Here is a 22999-nt window from a genome sequence, read left to right as displayed (position 1 = left end):
TACATAGCAACACGTGTTCGAAAGACGCCGACGGCCCGTGGGCGGGCCGTCAGAACGCTAAGGGGTTTTAATAGGAAGACTAATCTGGTAGAAATGTATAAGGATATCTATAAAGGGAAGAAAAAGTCCCATTCACCTGTAGTGTGATAACAGTGTCACCTGTTGTGGTCATTTTCAGGACTTTCGTCCCGGGTAGAGACTTTGGCACACATCCCACGTTGTTCAATGGGGGTCATATTAGTCTATAACAGTTGCAGTGTTGGGAACGTTACTTTAAAAAAGTAATTAGTTATAGTTACTCACTACTTGTTCCAAAAAGTAACTGAGTTAGTAACTGAATTACTCTATGATAAAAGTAACTCGTTACCAGGGAAAGTAACTATTTGCGTTACTGTTAAAAAAAAAAAGTTGCTATATGTCAAAGAATTTGGATTTTTTTGAGCAGTTTTTTTTGTCGTGAGGCAGAAAGATCTAGCTTTTGCTGCTTGGAGGACTTTGCTCCGAGTCCTTCTTTGCTAGTGGATGGCGAGCTATCCTCTGTGGTGGAGGTATCGGTGGTTTTCGTTCTTTTAAACGGCGTTATTCCAAACACTGAACAGTTGAGATATTCTCCGCTAAATGAAGTGCATACAAATCTTACCCAGGACCTCTACTAATATTGGATATATCTTCACATGGACACAACCTCAGCTTGCTTCAGCAAAACTAAAATAAAACCAAGAAAATCGAAAAGAGACACAGAAATTGGTCGTCTTTCAACTGACCGATTAAACGTTTGACCCACAGGTGGAGTCATAAATGTCTTGTCAGTTCTGCTTCATTCTGCTGTGAATACAAAATGTAACTCTTATGGTCAATATAAGACAGTAGTAAAAAAAAAAGAAGAAGTATGACTAAGAAAAAAACTGAAGTGGTTGTGTTTGGAGCAAAAGAGGAACAATTAAAAATCAGCACTCAACTTCAAACGACAACATTAAAAACATCAGACAAAGCCAGAAATCTTGGTGTAGTCATGGACTCAGACCTGAATTTTAACAGCCACATTAAGACAATTACAAAGTCAGCCTATTACCACCTTAAAAATATATCAAGGGTTAAAGGACTTATGTCTCAGCAGGACTTGGAAAAACTTGTCCATGCTTTTATCTTCAGTAGACTTGACTACTGTAACGGAGTCTTTACAGGTCTCCCTAAAAAATCAATCAGACAGCTGCAGCTGATTCAGAACGCTGCTGCTCGAGTCCTCACTAAGACCAAGAGAGTGGATCACATCACTCCTTTCTTTAAATAATTGTTAATTTCTTATACTGTACTGTAACTTTTATTCTCGTATTTTATCTGTTTTTAATCTTTCAATCGTTTTTAACTGCTCCTTAATGTTTTATTTGAAGCACTTTGAATTGCCCTGTTGCTGAAATGTGCTATACAAATAAAGCTGCCTTGCCTTGCCTAAAAGGTAAAAGAAAAAGTAAGCAATGTCGGTGGTGAGATCAGGTTCTTGCAGCAGTTGTGCATTCATTTAGTCTATATCCATGATGCTCCACTTCCTGGATTGCTCTCGTTCTGCCAGAAGTTCCGCCTGATTTCTGTTACATTCCGCTTCCTTTGTGTTGTAATTTAAAACTCCGGTGGATTTCTGAGGACTATGGTTAACTGCTCCTCAGATCTCTGCAGGGTAAATCCAGACAGCTAGACTATCTGTCCAATCTGAGTTTTCTGTTGCACGACTAAAACAACCTTTGAACGTACACATGTTCCACCAAAACAAGTTCCTTCCCGAGGCTATTTTGCAGCGGCCCGTGGCTCCGTCCGGTGCTGAGTGACTGGGATTAATTTAAAGCTATAGTGCGTAGTTTCTGTGTCCCCCATGAGGAATTCTAAGTAATGAGAACAAAACTGTCGGTGCATCCACATGATACAAGCCTTCCTTCCGTGACCCCCACAGGGTGCTGTTAGTTTTTAATAAACAATGTCAACTTGCATCCATAACCGAGCAGACTGAATTCAAACACCACAGACAATAACTATGCAAAACATCTCCATACGTATTTACGTCCCGATAGGGATTAGGGAGTAATAATTGATGTTAAAACCTAGTGAAGCTAAATCTTACCTTGAATTATGAATGCTAGGTTTCAGCAGAAGTTGCATCCAGATTGCCAGTGAAAGTGTGTAACGTAATGAAGAGTGTAAGCAGCGTTGCCAACTCTTAAAAAAAAAAAAAACAGTCAGCTACCGCCCAACAGTCTATGGCTCCTCCTTCACTCCTCCCTGTCATCTAAAAACGTCACATCCGCAACCAGGATGGCTGCGCCCATAAACTGTCTATGCTCATATCAGATCTCCACAAACCAATGGGTGACGTCACACATGCTCTGTCCATTAATATTAACAGTCTATGGTTTGGACGCACTTTTTTTTTTACACGGTTCCAGGGAAGACGGGGAAAAAAAAGATTGTTTTGATACATGTAGACGTGGCCTCACTCTCACACTTGCATTTACAAAGCAGGGAGGCAGACGCCTTCGCCTTTCCCTTCTCCTCCTTTGTTTGTACCGGCCGGCAGCTGGCCTACATAACAATAAACTGTGTAGATTAGATAAGATTCAACTTTATTGTCATTATGCAGAGTACAAGTACAAAGACAACGAAATGCAGTTTGCGTCCAACCAGAAGTGCAAAAAGAGCAGAAAAGTGCAATGTGATATACAAAGTATAGACAGTATAGACAGGTGGTGCATAGACAGGACAAGAAATCTAGTGCAGTGTAGACAGTAGTATACAGTTGGTTTACAGAAGGTGGTTTAGAGTAATATAAATGAAATATAAATATGTGCAGTGTATTAGCAGTTACCTTATACAGTAAGAGCAGAATAAATATGGCTATGTAATATGGACAATGTATGAACGATATGTACAGATATGTGCAATGTAGTAGCAGTAACATTATAATAGTAGTAAGAATCAACAAGCGTCACCCATTCTTCCTTCGGCCACTTAAAGCTTTAGTGCGTAACTTTTTTATATTAATAAACGTCCGTTACATTCAAGCCGTTGCCAAATGAGTTGCTACAAAGCTAATGAAGACTATCAGCTCCACACAACTCTCTCTGGATTTCTCAGTATGGCTATGTTCAGAAGATTGTGTCATCCGGTGACTTTCCCACACAGAAACTCAAGTGAAGATAATGACCTCTTCTGAAGAGTCCATTATGTTTTTTTAATCCTCCGTTTCCTCCTCGGCTACGTAGCAACTGCGTGGAGGAGGGAGGGGGCGGTGTGCGGTCACAGAAGGCTTTTGGGGGAGACAGAAACTACACACTATAGCTTTAAGAGTGCTGTTCATTTATCCTTTTTCTCTATAGCCTAAACTATACTTTTCTCACTATTACAATGTGTTTTTCCATCTAGCAACAGTCTGGATCATTGGAGACAGCTACGTCCGGCGTGGGGCCGAGAGAGAGGCAAAGACCATGGGGAACAACCTTGGTGTTGAAGATGTCTACATCTGTTGGTTCGGCTGGGGTGGTCTGCGGTGGAAGAGCCTTCTCCCTTTCTATTTCCAGTCTCTACAAAGAAGAGCAGCCCCGGATGTCCTCCTTGTTCACTGTGGCGGGAATGACCTGGGAGATGTCAAGGGTGTCAACCTCGTTGCAGGAATGAAGGAGGACCTGCAGCACCTCCACCTGCAGTATCCAGGCATGAAGTCCATCTTCTCTGGCATCACCCAGAGATGCAGGTGGAGGGCTGTTAACAATCCGGGGAAGATCGACAAGGCTCGCAGGTTTTCTTTTTCTTTTTCCACTGTGCATTACAGACAACCAACAGACTGTCACACTATGCTCACTTTAATTGTAAAGGCAGCTTTTATTTCTTTACCCAGGCATTTGAACTTGACTGAACAGAGTGCTGCACAAGTGCTTTAAGCTGTATATGTTAAGCTATATTTTTATATTGTGGTTTGTAATGTCAACCATTTCTACTGTAATTAACAATGTGGCACTAGTGATTCAACTACCTCTTTTTATTATGCAGACATGTCTTGTGACAGTTAAGTTTGCCTTTACCTTGACCCACGGTCTTTCTAAAGCTACATTTGTTGTTTTTCTGAAGTAACTATAGGAACATACACAGTATTGTAGTCATACAAGAAGACATTGGTAATTTGATAGAATTTGTAATTGATTAAAAGTGTCTATTTTGGCTTTAATCAACATAAATATGATTTCTTAAATGTTACCATACTTGAATGTTGACAAAGAAGGATCAGGAAAATGTAGTTTGTGCTTTTCTTGTGTGTCTTTATGTACTTGTCAGTTTTAATCACCATGAAAACACTTCACCAAAATCCTTTTAGATTAATTTATAGACATATATTTCATTTTGACATACATAGTCATGTGTTTAGTAGGTAATTGAAAATGCACTAGGTGCTGTTTACTCTGTGTAGGGTTATTGTGAATTCATTATAACAAAAGTATTATCACAAATTGTTGGTTGATTGTGGTAGATGAGAGGCAGCTGGAACCCAGACTCCCACACTCTAGACACCCCTGCAATAAGAGACAGACAGAGAGAGGGAGAGAGGAGAGACAGAGAAGCTACCTAGGAGCAGCAGGCCTAACAGTAACACAAGAGGACACATCTATTACAGGACCCACATTTTGAACCTCTAAATACCAATGACTGCTAAAGTGCTAAAAGTTGGTCTGTCCTTTCAGCAGAAGAAGCTGAACCAAAAATGATTTTCTGGCATCGTTATAATCAGAACACATTTGAGAACTTTGGATGTGGTCAATGCAATCTGTTTTCCACAACCAGATGAATGGCACCAAATACGCTGCTCTATACACCAGGTCTTCCTTCTGTAGGCTCTTTTCATTCAGTTTTCAGTGTGGATACCTTTGTAAAGACAAACATGTAGTTAAGGCTATTATATAAAGATATTTAGTGTGGTGTGTAGTACAGAGTCTGTACTACAGACCCCCCCGCAAACTTTGATAGCGGACACTTGTTTATGACCTGTCTGTGGCTCTCAAGGAGCATATTAGAATGAATAAAGTACTCAAAATACTCACAGTGGTTCCCTTGTACCTACTATACAAGTCACAAGTCAATATATACAATATATATATTATATATATATATACAAAATTTCTGCCCCAGTTTTCCACATTTAATCTCAATAAAATGCACAATTGATTCGAAACCAAGTCTAAAGTAGGTTAATAATTATTTAATGGTCAAAATATTATTAATAAATATTCAAATATATTCGAATATTAATATTAATAAACAAACAAACTTTGAATATGATTTTGGGGCAAAAGTCAAAGCCCTAGTGTGTGTGTGTGTGTGTGTATATATATGTGTGTGTGTGTGTGTGTGTGTACACGTCATAAATATCCTTTGTCCTCCCCTGTACATTAACATCCTGCTTTTCTGAAGGATGGGGAGGTTTGTTATTGAGTGACAGGAGGGATTGTTACCAGGGTAACGCAATATTTGATTAACAAAATCTGTATGTGTGGTTGTTGCAAAAGAGCTGTGTTAGTCATTGAGGAAGTGGTTAAAAGTACTCCGGGTAACCTCTGATGCACAGAAAGTTAAGCTAAGTCATAAAAATAGTTAAGGCTTTTATGGTGAAGTTTCTGTCTAGAAACTAGAGGACACCCCCTTGTGAGGATAGGATAAAAGCTTGAGGGAGAGAATAGAGGAGCGTTTTCGGAGGAGATCTTGGTGGACCAGCTCTGACTTTGTCTGTCGCTAGGGAAACTTAGACTCTGTTTGTGAACCCACAATTGTGTTGTACTTTTATGCTGGACTTAGTAAACTTTGCTTAACTGAACTCTTCGTCTCAGATTGATCCTTGTGTTCTGGTAAACTTAAGTCCCATGTAAGAAGGCATGGGAATTAATAAGTTGGAGTCAGATTTGACAGGCCTCAGGGCCTTATTTTAATGTTTAAAAAGTTCGTACAAAACAACATTTCAGCTGTTGTGCGACCGCTTTCCACACACACACGCGTTTGCCATGAAAAGATACAGGCAACGCATTTTTCTGTTCATGTAAACGTTGCATTAAAATCTGGTGCTATTGCTAATATGGCACCGGTGCCCGGTATCTACCAAAATCCGCGTTGCTATTCCGGTGCCTCATTACGGTGCCACTGAAATGTCTGCGCTTCTCTCTGATGCTGATGATAACAGACATTAGAGGCAACAGAAGCATTGCTGCATGTCATGCTAGTAAACAATAATAACACGTTACCTAATTCGTCCTTATCTAGGAATCAGACCGTGATAGGAATTGATTCCTATCATGGGGAAATAGGATTACTTTGCGTTCACACTGCCAGTACATGCCATCATGATAGGATGCAATTCCTAATTGCAGTGACAGTGTGAGCGCAGCCTAAAGGCTGTTATTTTCATCAAAGTACTTTGCAGTTCATCAAGTTTTATAGATGTACCTCTAATTGTTATAATATTGCAGATTTATTATTTCTCTTCTAATAAATCTGTTAAGTTTTGTCATTTGATAATAACTTCTAAAACAGATTTTTTGTGGTGCAGATGCAGTGATGAGAGTGGGAGATGGGCCTTCCCATTGCCTTAGGGTGTAAGCAAGGGGGGTAAGCGAGCGTCCACAAAGCGTAGCTCCTATGGAGCCATTTTGATGCTAACAAGCCATCACCCGCCGTTAGCATCCCATTAACTACCATTCATTTTGGCGCCACTTTGACAGCGAATAACTTTATATCTAAAGCTTTTAAAGACTCTATTTGTCCATTGTTTATTTCTAAAGAAACACGACAATGTATAAAAGGCTCCATTACCTTGTACCTCACGTTATGGCTCCGTAGCAGACGTTTTTGTAAAAATAGGCTAACGATTGTGTCATAACCACGAGACTTACTGTCTCATAGTAGAGGAATTACCGTATAGTACAGGAGAAGCTCGCAGTCAGTTTGGACTTACATTAGCTGTTTAAGTTTAATTACTAATGTTAACTAGCATTTTAGTTAGCAATAATTAGCATGTGCCTATGTTATCTCCTTACATATACCTACGCTCTCTGTCTCTGCAAGATTGGGAATGATTGAGATTTCTCTTGGCACAGCTACCAGAACAACTTTCAGACAGGTTGCTCACGTCACATCTACATAGTCAAGCTCAGTTGGAGGCTGCGCAGCAACGCTCAGCCATCACCGGAAAAGTGCTTCTAATAGCCTTCACTGGTCTCCGTAGAAAACAACGGCGTCTCTTTGTCCACTTCTTTAACTGTCTATGGTGGTAAGTATTGATCTATTGGCAGTGGAGAAGACACTTTTAATAGTACCGACCAGCTTTTAGATCATAGCCGTGGCTTGGTTTCCATCATGTCAGATGATGACATTTCTTTGGACTTTGGTTTCTTTCTTCGACACTGCTGTACTAATAACAAACACTGAAGCTGATTACAAAAACAATTGTGAGCTAGCTAACCTTGCTATTCTAATTGGAGCATTGCAATCATCAACAAATGTGTTTATTTATTTCAGTGTTCGGTGTTCCACGATTCAGTGTTGAATGTCACGCTAGTAAACACTAATAACACGTTACACAGCAGGTAACGTTAGCCTACCGTTAGCTACAGTACTGTAATGGCTGACGCCGAAAACTGACAAATTCAATGAACGACTTGGTTGTTTGTGACCAAATTACGAACTGGCTACGTAACTGCGATGTAATCCGTGCATGTCCTGCCTCCTGCACGCTCTACCCAGGCGCCACCCATTGCCTAAACCTAAACATATTTCTACATATTTAACACATTTAACAAATAACATACAGTATTTCCAGTAAGTGAGACACGGACTATCTCCTGTTGCGTGCTACATGTGAGAAAGGGACACTTCAGACAATGTCAGGATCTGATTCCATTCGAATGGTATTATAGAGGAAGACTGACAGCTCTATTGACTACTGCTTGTTTTTTGGATTTCCCTTTGCCTGTCACTTCTTGGACACTGTTGCCTGTAGTTTTATTAGTACTCTATTAAAACTTCTACTTACCTGAGTTGAACATTTATGGGGCCATTTCCTGGTGTGGGTTCATTGCATTCATTGCAGACTGTGTGAGAACCACGTATCTCTAAAAAGTTTGAAAACTTTTCATGGTGTCAGAAAAACAGCCCTGTTTTCAGCTTTGTGACGATGCATTTTCCAGCTGACCCGAGAGGCTTTTTAAAGACTTTATTTTAAGGAGTAGGAGAATTTTCTCAACACATAAAGGAAGACTTCATCCCTCAGTTCATCACAAACATTCAACATCAACACATCTGGAGATACGTGGTTTTCACTGGACAGGAAGGGGAGGAAAAACTGTCATCTGAAAAGTAACTAAAGCTGTCAGACGAATGTAGTGAAGCAAAAAGTACAATATTTACCTCTGAGATGTAGTAGAGGAAATACAAAGTAGCAGTGAGTAAATCACGTGGCTGTGCTGGGAAGCTACAAGGTCTAAAGGTGTGTTACATCCTTGAAATGGGAGCATTGCACTGATTAAATAACTTAAGTGGTTGATAAACAACAAGGTGGGTCAGCAGAGTTTAAAAACCTCATACATATAAATGCCAATTCCCTTATTTGATCGCTCATGTGACTGAAATACAGTTTGATGTGAGATACATTTGCAGAATTTACACTTTTGGACTAATCAATTATTTCTACAAAACCCAGGAGACCGGGGTTCATGTACCATTTTAAAGTTTCTTTAACGGAACAAATGGAGCTACGTCACGTTTTGCGTCACGTGCAAAAAATATTTCTACAAAACATTATAAAACAATCATGATTACAATCGTCAGGTACATCCAGGTATAACATTGTGGAATAATCTGCCGCTTTCCCTCAAAAGTGTAAATACCAGAGGGGCTTTTAGACACAAGGTTAAGACTTTTTCATGGAATAGAGTAGCTAATATTGTTTAATTAGAGTAGACTGATTATTTGATGTGATTTATGATTCTCTGATTTCAGAATGCTTTTAAACCTTGGATGATCTGTATTATATGTTGTTGTCTTTGACCTGAAATAGGTCTTCGTGATGTGTTGCATGTTTTAACACCAAGGACCATGTTGGAAATAAGTGTTTACACTTTAACATGACATCCTTTGGATTATGTTGTTTGTCAAATCCAAAATAAATTAAATCAAATCCAAAAAAAATCGTAACCTGGGGCCTGTTTCACAAAACCAAGATAAGGGATTAAGCCAGGATTTATCAGTTATCCTGGATGATTTAAGCCTTGACTCGGTTTCACGAAAGTGGAGGCACATAAATCACCATGGAGATTTATTCTGTGCAGCTAGCCTGCTCCCGACCAGGCTAACAGCCAGGATTTATTTAATCCTGGAGCCTTTTCTGATCACCCAGCAGTGGTTTTACCCTATTGTTATCAGCCTGGATTAAAATACAACAGGTGCATATTGCTGTTCATTTAAGTACTGTTATTATTTAAAGTTGGGACCATAATTTTTTTTAATAGTTATTCATGTGACAGTCATCGTTACTGTTATATTGCTGTATGAAGACTGCTGTTCATATTGTTAGAAGTTTGATGAATATATTATGACAGTTGTTGAGATAATTAGAAAAGGCTGATACAATTTCAAATGTGTTTTAAATGAAGTCTGTTACTAGGGCAGTACATACAGCACTGTACATTTCTATAGTTGACCAATGCACCTCGAATTATTTTAGTTGATTAATTTTTTTTTAATTCTTTAACAATAAGGATCATGTTTGTTCCACTTCCATGTGCACTGTATTTGGAATTCTTAGCACACAAATTGTGTTGTCCAGTAAACTGGGACTATAATTTGGGAGGATTGTACAATTTAAAGAACATATCCTAATTGTACAATCCTCCTAAATTATAGTCTTAGTTCACTGAACCAGTAACTATCTAGTGATGTAGGCTACTGTACATTCATGTAACAACAGGGAGAGGACACCTCGTTGGTTTTTGACCTTATGTTTTGCTGGGGGGGGAAATAACTGATGAATATACTCTGTTCCATTCATGTTTACAGTGTGCATGGAATTTATCACTTAATTATCTTTATAGTTTCTAGATTTTAGAGTCCAATTTCTTCAGTGTCTTTATTTTCTATGTCCATATATACAAGGGAGCAAGGCATATAATATGTAGAGAAGGAAACTCGTCCTCTATAAAAAATAAAAAAACACGAGAAAACGCGTAGCAGGTAATAGCGGACCGACTGAATGACTGAAATATACATTTATGAACTACTGCTCTTAACTGAAACCATTCACTGAGTCACTGTCATCTGCAAAAACGAACAGTTGTACACTTTGCATTAAAAGCGAGCAGTGCATGTTAATATAATATGGAAATTTATATTTTAGCCCATGAGAGAGAGGGAGGAACAGAGTGAAAGAGACATTTATGCATCATACTCTAGCGTTGTAGAAAATTGATCTTCATGGTAAATTTCCTGAGTAACATTATCTTCTGCTTACTTTTAAGGCAAATAGTACAACTGTTAATTTGTGCAAATGATTAGTAGTCTAATCCTTGAATGGAATGATTATGACGGTTTCAGTTCAGAGCAGTGGTCAGATAATGTATATATTTAGGCTACTTACGCATTCAGTCGGTCCGTGATCGTCTGCTACGCTTTCTCTCGCTGTTTCATTACAGTGGCCGTGTTTCTTTTCTTTTTATACAAAAATGTGTTTCACGTCATCATACTTCCACAAGAAGCTGCTGCTCACTCTGTATAAAGTATGTACAATGCGTATTCTCCATTTTGGCATCAGTAAATCTGTGATCGACCTCGCGGTCTTTTGAGGAAAGCCGTGGACGCGCATCTATCTGAATTACTTCAGCCTGGCTCAACCTAGTCTCTCCTACTCAGCCTGGCTTGGCCTTCGTGAAACCCACCAAGCCAGGATGCTCAGATTAGACTAGGTCAGGCCTCGCTTTATCAGTTATCCTGGATTTATATATTCTGCTTTTGTGAAACAGGCCCCTGGAGTATTGAATAATTGTAATTAATTTACAAACAAACACAATGTAAATCAATGCTGACAATAATGCAATGCAAATGATTTAAAGCTGCCACTAGAAATGGCTCATGTGCTCACACACATGCACGCACGCACGCGCACACACACACACACACACACACACACACACACACACACACACACACACACACACACAGTGTATTTCACTAAAGCTTCCACAAGATGGCACCACCTCTCTTTTTAGCCCCTGAGGGGTTTTTTTTCCTCTCCTTTTTTCTTCTCTTTATTTTTCATTAGTGGACATTAGTGCTCAAAGAAATGTATTCTGTAATGAGAGAAGCTCTGTGATTATGAACAAACGTTAGAATCAATCACATTTATGGAAATTGTGTCATGAAATATCTTTTTTCCCCTCCGTGCAACTGCTGCACAGAGGTGGAAAATAAGCAAAAAGGGAACATGTTTACTCAAGTCCTACACTACATTTTCAGTTTTGTGGGAATTTGTTGGCTAACATGATTCATTGAACAAAGTCTTTTTACAGATCTCAGCAGATAACAGGATTCATTCCATCATATCAGTAAACTGCTTGCTAAAGTTACTTAACCCTCCTGTTGTCTATATCAGAAATTTGGGTTTCTTTTAACCGAATTGTCCAAAAAAATAATGGTGGATGGTTCCCTACAACGCTCTTCACAAGTCAAATAAATGATCAGTTCACTACTTTCATTGAATTTGGGTGTTTTATTCAATTGTATAGCATTTGAAGAAAAATATTGATAAAAGAACGTTGAAAAAAAAAAGATAAAACTTTTGGAAAAAGCTCAAAGATGTGGTGCAAAAAAGAAGAAAAAAAAACGTAAAAAAAAAAAAAAAAGCACAGAAACAAATGGCAAAAGTGACAAAAAACTTGGATAAAAAAGTGACAAAAGTATGGAAAAAAAGAAGTTTTGATTTTAAATCTTGACCCAGAAAAAGTAAAAGTTGCTTGGTCGACGGAAAGACAACACAAGGGTTAATTCACTAATTCACATGAATAGTGTAGAACATGCACTGAAGGTATTGGATGTTTTTCTGCTGGTTGGGTGGGTTTATAGCACCTAACAGCAGGTATAATATAGTTTGTGTTACAGTTTTTAATGTGCTTCCAATGTAGGTGATGGGTGACAAAATCCAGCGTCATCATTCAGGTCCTGACATTGTCCAAAGTTTCCCTTTGACACATGTAGAACACAACAGGAGATTGTCCATGTCACACGCGTTCTTACAGTTTTTCTCGATTGTTTACACACATTTTCTGAAAGCATGCCTCATACTCTCAGAACTCTTTACATTCAAAACAATGTTATTTCTTCTCAAAATGGTATTTTGTTTTCAAATGACACACACAAACTATCATATGAATAGACATTTATAACAACCAGTTGAACACTGATGTGCTCAATGTAAAACACTATGATGAATGGAAACCACCATTCATCATAATGACTTAGGCCTTTTTTTTCAGTGTTACACTTACTACAGACAGTACATACATAAGTGTGTTGTAAAATATTTGAGAATATTGTTTTTATACTCACACAAATACACGGTAACAAATATATTTTATTTTTCCCACAAAAACAATGTACACAGTGTACATCCCAACCAACACAAAGTTGCCACGAAAAGCATCAACTGCTATATCTCCACATGCGTCTTCCATAGCTTGGCAAAGGGGTATACGCGTTTGTGGAGAGCTCACCTGTTGCCCTTTTATGCTTAAGCTCTGATTGCTAATTGTAAAACTGTGTGACAGGTGTTTGCCCGTGTGATGAGTCAGTGTGCATATTTGAATGGCAGTGTGTTCCTTGTGAAAACAAGATATTTTCTTCATGAAAATTGTGCCAAATGCAGAGAATTGTATGTAGTGTTTTGAAAAAAAGTGCATTTTAGAACTACAATTTGAGTGTAAAGCAGGAATTGTGCTTGTAGTTTAGCAGAATTGGTTCAGGGGGGTTGGTGCATGAGTTACATGTTGTAGTCATTGTGTCTCAAGTACCAGTATTTGTGTGTAAACAATCGAGAAAAACTGTAAAATACTTTTTACGTACCAAATACGTTTGGTTTTGGTGAGGGGGTTGCGCCTAGGTTTGGGCATCGAGAACCAGTTCCAACTTGTTTCAAAAATTACAATGGAATCATTTGGAAAAAAATTATTTATAATCCGGTCTCAGTTCCAAATTTAACACGCGCAAGTTTTGGTTTCCATAGCGGCCACCGTACTTCCAGGTGCTTGTTGTGTTGCAGCCATGCATGGCTTTATTTTACGTTGCAAAAGCCAGGTAAGACTGTAAACCATGATTAAATCAAACTATAATTTTCTTCTTATCTGTGAAATAAGCATGTGATTCGTTTCAAATCCCCCCCTTCAAAGAATTGGAATCGAGAATCGATAAGAACCGGAATCAAAAGGAAGAATTGGGATTGGAATCAGAATTGGTAAAATCTAAACGATGCCCAACCCTAGTTGCACCTGAGTAGAGCGTGCAGAAAGCTTACACCATGGTCACGAATAATAAACAGTCTTTAAGTCTGTGTAATGTCCGATTGCGGCCAAAGTGAGAGAATGGGCGTGTTGATGACGTTTCTATCATGCGGCTTGCAGCAAACCAGAAACAAACATCCAAGGTGAAGGATGGTCATTTACACCAAGAAGGCAACCAAAATGTCCAACTCCAGAGACGGCACGATTGGGAAACTTCTGTCTGTAATGGCCAACGCCGAAAACTGAGAAATTCAATGAACGACTTGGTTGTTTGTGACCAAAGTACGAACTGGCTATGTAACTGCGATGTAATCCGTGCATGTCCTGCCTCCTGCACGCTCTACCCAGGCGCCACCCATCGCCTAAACTAAATATATTTCTACATATTTAACACATTTAACAAATAACATACAGTATTTCCAGTAAGTGAGAACGCATCTGACACGGACAATCTCCTGTTGCGTGCTACATGTGAGAAAGGGACACTTCAGACAATGTCAGGACCTGATTCCTTGGACATTGTCCGGAGTTCATGTGAGAAAACGGCTTCAGACTCAATGCTTCATCTAAAGTCATGTCATGTTATGTCATCTCTATGTTCTTCAGGCAGAGGCTTGATTTCAGCTTCTACTTCAACTTTAACTTCCATACAACTCTACTGTCTTATTTGTGGGGCACACACACACACACACACACACACACACACACACACACACACACACACAGGGAAGCCACCCCTCACCCTCTCTTCCAGAATAATTCTAGTCCATTCCTATTGAGCTGCATTAGCATACAGATGTTCGACTGAAAAGGGAAAGCAGGGAGACACAAAGAGCCTGCATGACCAGGAGGGGAGGGAGGGGTCGATGGGCTGCACGGGGATGGCCCTTGGCCTTTTTAAGGTCTTACATACACACACACACACACACACACACACACACACACACACACACACACACACACAGCCACGGGTATTGAATGGTAAGTAGCCATGGGGGTTGTGGGAGTCTGCTCCTGTTTCACTCTTCTGTTATTCATTCACCAGAGGGAAATCCTCAGCCTACCCACAGCTGAATGCCAACACACACACACACACACACACACACACACACACACACAAAAAATTCAGTTGGGGTTCCAGTGTGATTTTAGTAAAATCTTGAAGGTATTTGCAACTAAGTTTTATTTTTTTTACAGTACATCTCACAGGGAAACATAGGCCTCATCTTTTTAATCCATTATATATTTACACAGCTTACTACAGATTCAAATTTAAAAAACTACGGATTAGTTATTTGTCACGATCATGTTATAAACATAGTCTGTTGTAATAGATTAAACTGCCCAACAGTTTATCTAATTAGCCCAACCTGCACCAGCTAAAAAATTAAAACTGTAGTTTTAACACAACCAACACACACACACACACACACACACACACACACACACACACACACACACACACACACACACACACAGGGGAGGACGTCAACTTCTGCTCCACTTTGTGTGAATAGATGGAAATCAGTCACAAGTATCTCTGTGCCCCATTGTGTGCTGGGAAGTCTTTGTTCGAGCATCTGTTGCCCAAACATTGTCCTCAGTGTCACTCACTCTAAATTGGTCTGTTTAGACGAGTTGCAACAAAACTCACTCCTCTTCCCACACAACACACACACACACACACACAGAGATGGGAGGGCCGGGAGATTTTGCTGAACGCAAGTAAGAGAAAGAGTTAATCTTTGGTCCTTTTGTGCGTCAATGAGACCCAGATGATCCTAAAGGCCCTAAACGCAGTAGCAGAATTTTAAAGTGATGCTCGTGGGAACGCTTCACCGTAAATGAACATTTGTGTTGTTCAATAGTGTTAACCACAACCATGTTCTAACTTTTACAGCACTTACAAGGAATCTGACTCCCGTAGCTCACATTTTACACATAAAAACAAAGAAATACTGTAGATGTAAGCCATTTATTTATAAGACAAAAGACCAAAGACAAATTAAGTCTGTACTGAGAAGAGTGTAAGTTTATTTCAGCACTGAAACCTACACCATATATGTTCCTGCGTCTTCTCACTGTCTGGATATTCTTCTCTGCAGAAGGTAGAAGAGCCTTTAATTGTGCTGCTTATCTAGCTGAGCTAATCAGAGTCAGAATGACCGTTTCCCTCGGAGTCATCATGAGACAACGACCTTGCAGAAAACTGCATAATGATGTAAGAGCTAAGGGAAGTGTTTTGTAGAGATGAGAATGAGCAGAGGGGGAGAACGGTGATGTGAGGATAAGACAAAATGTCTCAGTGTGGTCAATGTGCATCAGAATTAAAAGTTGATGTGGGAGACAAGAATGAAAGAGCTAAGTAAAGTGTTTAAAGTTTAAAGTTTTTGATTTTCATTCTCATGTTGTTTTTGACTCATAAGTTACTCAAGATTTCAAAAGACCTAATGCCCACCATACACTAGAAGACTTTGAAAAGACTAAAGTCTGACACTGTCTCACGTCTAAAGGCAATGTGTCATAATGTCACTGAGTTGTTAAGTCACAGACTAGAAAGTTTTGCAAAGACTGGGGGTCTTGCAGGGTCACAATTTGCATGACAACTATTTAACTTTACCAAGACTTAAAAGTTACGATAATATCAAACATGATTTTGTCAGAAGAATGTCAAGACGGGAAAAAGACTGACTTAAGATAGCTCGGACTGAGTTCTATGCCCATCTTAAACCACACAATTGACGACGGGAGCATGCCTCCACTCCAGCAAGACTTTCAGGATTTCATTCTGATATTGGAAATTTGTCTGTGACATTGGAATTCGCTTGAAATGAAATCTATATATATACATATAAATGAAATGACTGCCAAAACATTCCTAATTTAATAAAACCCCTTAAAAATTACACAAACGTGAAATGAGATACAAGATACTGCGCTTTCATTTTTCAAAGACTTTTATTTTGAAATAAAATGGGACAAATATATTAAGATAAAGAGCTAGGTCGTCAACATAACCCGTGGAATGTAAACAATAAATGCACTTAAATTATATAAAAAAACAGAAAAAAACACAATATCAAACACCACAATATAGGTTTTCGCTTTGAAAAACAAAATAAATAAGACTTTTAAGTTAACAAAAGTTACAGAAACGGCTTGTTGCCAGGTCGAGCTAACAATTAGCTACAGCAACAGCGAGCGTCTCTTCGGGGCAGGTCGAGTTCCTGATTTCATGACAAAAACAAACAATAATAATAAAAAAATCTTGCCTGATTTCATTTTAACTCGCTTGATTTCACCTGCCGCTCAGAGAGTTAGCTAGCTAGCATGCAACAGAGGTCGACCTACAAACACATTGTCATCTAGGCAACTCTGATAGATACAAATCAACTATACACAAATGTCTCCTTTTCCCCTGTTTGCCTACAACAAGAGAAGAAGATAGCACACAGGATTTTTTTTAAAAACGGTAGGAGTTTCCACACACTATGACCACAACGTAGCAATACAGCAGTCCTGATAAATCACACACGTACGATGCATTATTAGCTTTTCTCTTTTCTAAGATGAACATTTTTGACACATTTTTGTGTAGCTGCCAAACGGATGATCATTGTGTACCCACATTTCTATTTACAACTGCTGACTCACACCGAGGCCATGAATGTGTGGGGAAACCCCTCTTTCACCACCGCTTTGCTTCGTATTTAGATAACAGCAACAATTGGAGAAAAAGGTTATTACAGTCAGGTGTGTGAGGCGTAACGGAGAGGAGAGTAGACTCACTGTATGCTCACACCAACAGCAGACAGCTTTGCTAATGCTAAAGATCATCGGTCGGCGTCTCTATTCGAAGAGAGAAACCGCTGACTTACTTATCGAGCTGCTTTTGATGTGAAAACTCAGTGAGTCTTGATTTCTGCCGGCCTATTAGCCAATAAGGCAACATACATATAGAATGCCAAAATGTTTCTCCTCCTCCTTTCCTTCCCTCGTCTCTCCTCTCCGCGAGCCTTCTTAAAGCTACTGGATAGTATAAACCAAGCAGATGGACATTATGAATACAGTCGTAAAGCATCATTTCTCTAGGATTATAAAAAAAAAAATGCACAAACACAATCACAAAGCAAACTCAACAACGTAATTCAAAAACCAATAAATAAGTCTACAAAAGTGTTACGCTATAACAACAATAATCATAACACTGTATACTTTCTGTCGTGGTTAAAGGCTAGGCTGGGTGTTAACAGTACTAGTCGGTTAGGGGAACTCTAACATCAACTTTGGTAACTAGAGAGTCAGTGGGTTGCCATACCATTTGTTGCTAAGGCAGTTTAGCTGAATTCTTGCCAGGAAGTTAAAATGGCTGACATATACAATCAAGTGGCCACAGCCATACATCCAATCAATTAATGAATGAATCAATCAGTAAAGGCATACAGTTATTTAACCCTCTTACTCGTGGACAGGAGGTTGGTTTCATACAGTTGGAGAGCCCTACTATGACTGGAGAAGAGCTGCAGGTTGGCATCACTATAAACTGTTTGTAAGGAGTAAAATAACAAATAAGATCTGTGAAAAAGTGGAAAGCACACCAGTCATACATCTTAAAATCCTTCGATCTGGGTACCGGGAATTCTCACACAGAAGTTCCCACTGAGTAGGGATAGCGTTTGAGCAAATGCCGAGCTAAGTGAAGTACCCTACAAGAATTCTCTTTTTAAAAAAAATGAGTATACAACAGTATACAGCAGTAACAATGGCGTAAAAGGACAACCTTATCAGATAAAAAAGAACAAAAAAGAAGTCAGTTAAAACTGGACGAACACTGAGCAGCGCTACAACTGCTTGGATGAGAAATGCAATATGCACAAAGTTAGGTACGTTTACCTAGCTGGATTTAGGGAGGGACTGAAAGCCTAATGTTTGACTCCTTTGTGACTTGTATCTTAACTCAAAATCTTGTGATAATGAAGTTTCTGCTTTATTTAGACCCGATATTGTGCATAGAAAACATAGGTCGAAGTTGCTTTTTGGTTTTTGGACTAGGCAAAAAAACCCAACTATCACATTCTTGTCACATAGAGTTAAACAATTAGAGGTCCCTGATTAAATTCAGCCCAACAGTAAAACCCTTCCTCTACTCGTCTGTGACAGACAGCCGGCTAAAGATGGGCAGGCGTCGGCCCTCGAAGCATGGCGACTCCGTGCCGCTGGAGGAAGAGCTGAGGGAGCAGGAGGAGGTGTAGCCCTCCTCGGAGAGCGAGTCAGCCGAGGAGCAGCGCTGAAGGCCAGGGAGGCTGCTCAGGGGGACCGGCAGCTGCTGGGGGAGGTGGTAAGGGAGGTTTGGATTTTTGGAAGTGAAAGTGGAGGTGGGACACCTGGCGCTGACAGACTCGGTCACAGCGTAGAATCGTGGAGCCGAATCGCCGCTGTCGCCTCCCAGGTCGCTGATGCCAGAGAAGGGGTAGGGACAATGCTTCAGCGCCCCTGGCTCGGGGAAGAGAGGGGAGAGGAGCTCGGGGCTCCCTGTGGAGGATGGGGGAGGGGAGACAGAGGAGGCCCGTGTGAAGAGGAGGGAGGAAGGCTGCAATTCCTCAACCGGTTGGAAAGTCTGTGGCAAGGAGGAGAAGCCTGCGAAGCTAAAGCTGTGGCGCAGCAGAGGAGGCCTCAACTTCTGTTTCTGTGGAGGCCCGCCAGCGTTGCCGTCCAGGATCTCGTCGGCGTTGTGGATGAAGTGGCAGCGGGCGCCGTATGGGCAGAAGCCTATCGTGTGGAAAGTGCGGCACGGCTCCGTCTTGTACTTGGGGTGCCTGCATAGGCCTCTGAGCTCATCCATGCCGTGGGCGAACTGGCACTTGGCGCCGTACTTGCAGGTGCCGCTTTCCTCGTAGGTGCGGCAGAGTTCGGTCTTGTACCGGGTGGAGATGTGAGGCGAGGGAGCCTGGGGTCTGGAGGCAGAGGGGGAAGCAATGGAGGAAAGGGAGCTGTTGCTGAGGCCGAAACCAGGTGGAGGAAGCAGCAGTTTTGGGGATAAGTTAGCCGTTTTTTCTTCTCTGGCTCCCAAGCTGCTGCCTTCGATCATGCTGACAGAGCGGTCGACTCTGAAGGGGATGTGGCTGAGTGAGGAGAGGGGAAGCTGACTTTCCCCGCTCCACTGCTGGCTGGAGGCCGTGTTGAGCCCCCAGCCGACTGAGTCAATCACATCAGAGCTGCTGCTGCTGCTGCCGGCGCTGCTGTTGAACTTGGAGTTGGGGAGGGTCACGGGGCACAGAGAATGGCGACGCTGGAATCCCAGGACTCTCTGACTGTGCTGCTGCCGTTGAGGCTGTGAGCCGGTAGGCGAGCCATCTGTCGCCTCCAGGCCGTGGAAATTCTGTCACACAAAAGGAGAAGAATAGATGTGAGCTTTCTGCATTCCTGGAGCACTGGAGCGAGACTGGCAGGGCCATGTCGAGCTGAAAGGAGATTTGAAAAGCTGCCGCTAAAGCAACTGGAAAAATTTGCTTGGGAAGTTAGACTCTGTTTTATCTTAAAACATTTAATAAATTAGGACTGGGGGTACATTTTTGTTTTAGCTTCATGGGACTAGAAGCTTTTTTTAAATATAAAAATATGTGTTAAAGTAGAATACGCATGCACAAAGACAAAACAAACATCTAATTCCAGTTAGTATATATATATATATATATATATATATATATATATATATATATATATAGTTTCAGCAATTATACTTTTATATTTTAAACTTTTCAACCATTATACTTGTATATGTAAAAGAAAATGCAATGTAACAAAAATGCAGTTTTTTTAACCCAAAAAACTAATTTTTCTTGCAGGTATAACCTTATGATTTAAAAATCTTACAAAAACTAAAATCCCACCCTAGATTCTCACTTTTCTTGTGAAGTTTACAAGACATATTATATATACAATAGATTTAGTAGATTTATTTTACTCAAATAAGTTTCAAACCAAACATTGCAGATATAATGAAAAGACTTATGCCAATCTAGATTTCCCCCAAAACCCCATTATTTCTTGCATTATTAGTGAGTGAGTCATCTCCCCAAATAAAGTTAAGGTACATCCAAGGAAACACATTTCATCTGTTTAAGTCTTTAATTATGTATTAGTTCTGCAACTTTTCATCACTTAATTATCATTCCCAACATTAAAAAACAAAGGGCATTAATGATTTACTCTAGCATTGCCATAATTAAGACTCATCAATCAAGAGCTTAAGCTGATCATAGAGGAGACAGAGGAGTAAGATTTGGCATGTTGGTAGATATGTATAAAACATTTAAGTTGTCATTGGTTGCTCTCACCTTGAAGAACTCCTCATCCAGTTCCAGGAAAGGCGTTAGAAAGTCGGAGGGCATGGTTCGCTCCACCGTCCTCGCTGAGTTGAAGGAGCTGGATGTCTGATCCCACAGTGGAGGAACGCTGGGGAGGACAAAACGTGTCTGGGTCCAAAGTGAAGGAAGGCAGACAGACAAAGTCTAGTCTTTCGGGGAGCTGAGACTGCAGAGAAAAGGTTTAAGGCCTGGGGAAACCTCCGAGATTTCAGTTTGGTCCTTCAGAAGGTTGTTTTTAGACGTACAGGGGAAGAGAAACTGCTTGTCCTAGGAGTTGAAAGAGTTTTGTGAGGGAGGGAAGGGGAGAGAAATTAAATGAAGAAGTAGTCAGGTCCGTTGAAGAAGAGCAACGTGACCCTCGGAGGAAAGTTCCTCGACCATCTGTTGGAATCTGCTTAAATAGTTGGGGAAACCCACCCATACACACCCCCTGCCTGTGTTCTTCAGGGGGCAGGGCTGGGAGTGTGTGTGTTAATATGTGTTAATGTGGGTGTTGTTGGGGGGGATGGGGTCCTGCATTGTAATAGTGTGCTGGGGGGCAGGGTGGGCACAGAAAGACGAGAAGGGAGCTGAATGGAGCTACTTTTCTACCCATTCATTACCAAATCCTTCAAGATGAATTCTTCTTTTTTTTAACCAGCCATTCCCTCACTTTGTTTTGGATCGATACAGCTGAGCAGATAATGTTGCAAACACCAAACACATTTACCTTCATTAGTACAATTAAAATGCTGCAAAGTTGTTAAAAAGTATAGTCAATTAAACAAATGTTTTATTTTAAGTTTTATTCCTCCAAATGTTTTCAGCTACACTGCATTTAACTCTGATTAAGGCTATCAAGCTGAAAACTAGGGACTTGACATGCTATATGTGAGAAGAATTGGTTTTTAATTCTTTCTTTTTAATAGATCATAAAAAGATATTCTAAGTTGACCCAATCAAGGTTTCTGCAGTACACTTAATTTAAGATTCTGTTCAGCCATGTTGTTAACGCTTCATTCAGCTTCTACTTGATGGAAAAGTTTAATTTCAACACATGGTAATACTTAATAAGAGTTATTGTATGTATATAATAAGACCACAAACCCTTTTGGTCTAAAAAATTAACTAAAATTTGGTGGTTGTCCAATGACTAACCCAGCCTGGTTTCTGTTTATTTTAAGTGCAAAACAAAGTACTAACAATGGCGGCGTAAGTCTAGTTTACAATACATTTGAATTCTTTTTGTGTTGAGTTTGTGTCTTCCACATGTCTGTGACAGTTGTCCCAAAGTCATGTCGATTGGAAGTCCAAAATGCCCAAAGGTGTAAATGGAGTGTGAATGTGTTAGACTGACGATGGTGTCCGAGGCGTACCCCACCCAGTTTTGTGAATAGTTTTAGTTCAAACATTTCTCAAGAGTCAAAGATGCCTTGGAGGCAGAAATTATGTCACTGGTTTAAATAATGGAAATGCAGAAAAACTAAACTAAATTACAATGATAAAGGGACGAATTGTAAAATGTATTGGAACCAGTCACAAGTTGTCTTCATTAGCATGCATGCTGACCATCCAAGCACAATGTATCCAAGTCCTCCGTTGCTGTCTGCTGTATGTAAACTACACTTTTTTACCTGACAAATGAATTAAAATGTCACTGCTATCTCAGTTAAATATTTTACATTCATGGCTTCACATTTATGAGAGATAAGAGCAAGTCCTGACATGTGGTTCAGTGCTGATCCAGCCACTCCTTCAGCAGTGATGTTTCCATCGTCACGGTATGTCGTTTCAAAGCTTGTTGTTGTGTTCAAATGCAAATTGAGGTCAGTAAGGATGGTTTAAAGCTAGCAGGGTGGAAAAAATGTTGACTGTTCGATGGCAACACGGGACGAAACAAAGGCTGCTTTTAGTTTGAATGGGCCAATGTGGGATTTCCATGATTGTGTTCCCAACCTGATTTTAATAAAATTCAGTGGTAACAACATAAAGTTGTCATCTGTTGGGGGAGACTTGTTGCTCTGTCAGCAATGAAATTCAACTGTTCCAGATCCGATTGTAGAATGTAAAGTTTGTAAAAGATGACTA

General features: G+C 40.1%; 1 protein-coding gene across 2 annotated transcripts; it reads right to left on the bottom strand.

Annotated features, from left to right (window-relative positions):
• Nucleotides 1-7275: 7275 nt before the first annotated feature.
• On the bottom strand, nucleotides 7276-21626 carry LOC116053159 (mRNA decay activator protein ZFP36L1). 2 transcript variants are annotated; one of them, XR_004105759.2, is made up of 4 exons: nucleotides 20903-21626; nucleotides 18523-19944; nucleotides 15059-15060; nucleotides 7276-7286 (listed from the first exon to the last, which is right to left on the bottom strand). XR_004105759.2 is itself a non-coding variant. In XM_031304124.2 (2 exons), exons 1-2 carry the CDS (start codon nucleotides 20954-20956, stop codon nucleotides 18709-18711), a joined length of 1290 nt encoding a protein of 429 aa, XP_031159984.1. In that variant the 5' UTR covers nucleotides 20957-21626; the 3' UTR covers nucleotides 16505-18708. The 2 variants fall into 2 exon arrangements, 1 of the variants encoding a protein (XP_031159984.1); XM_031304124.2 differs by lacking the exons at nucleotides 7276-7286; nucleotides 15059-15060 and having other exon boundaries at nucleotides 16505-19944.
• Nucleotides 21627-22999: the final 1373 nt, after the last annotated feature.

This window comes from Sander lucioperca, chromosome 20 (genome assembly GCF_008315115.2).
Source record: "Sander lucioperca isolate FBNREF2018 chromosome 20, SLUC_FBN_1.2, whole genome shotgun sequence".
Lineage (NCBI taxonomy): Eukaryota > Metazoa > Chordata > Actinopteri > Perciformes > Percidae > Sander > Sander lucioperca.
The sequence above is the reverse complement of the archived record's forward strand: the minus strand, read 5'-3'. Positions and strand labels throughout refer to the sequence as shown.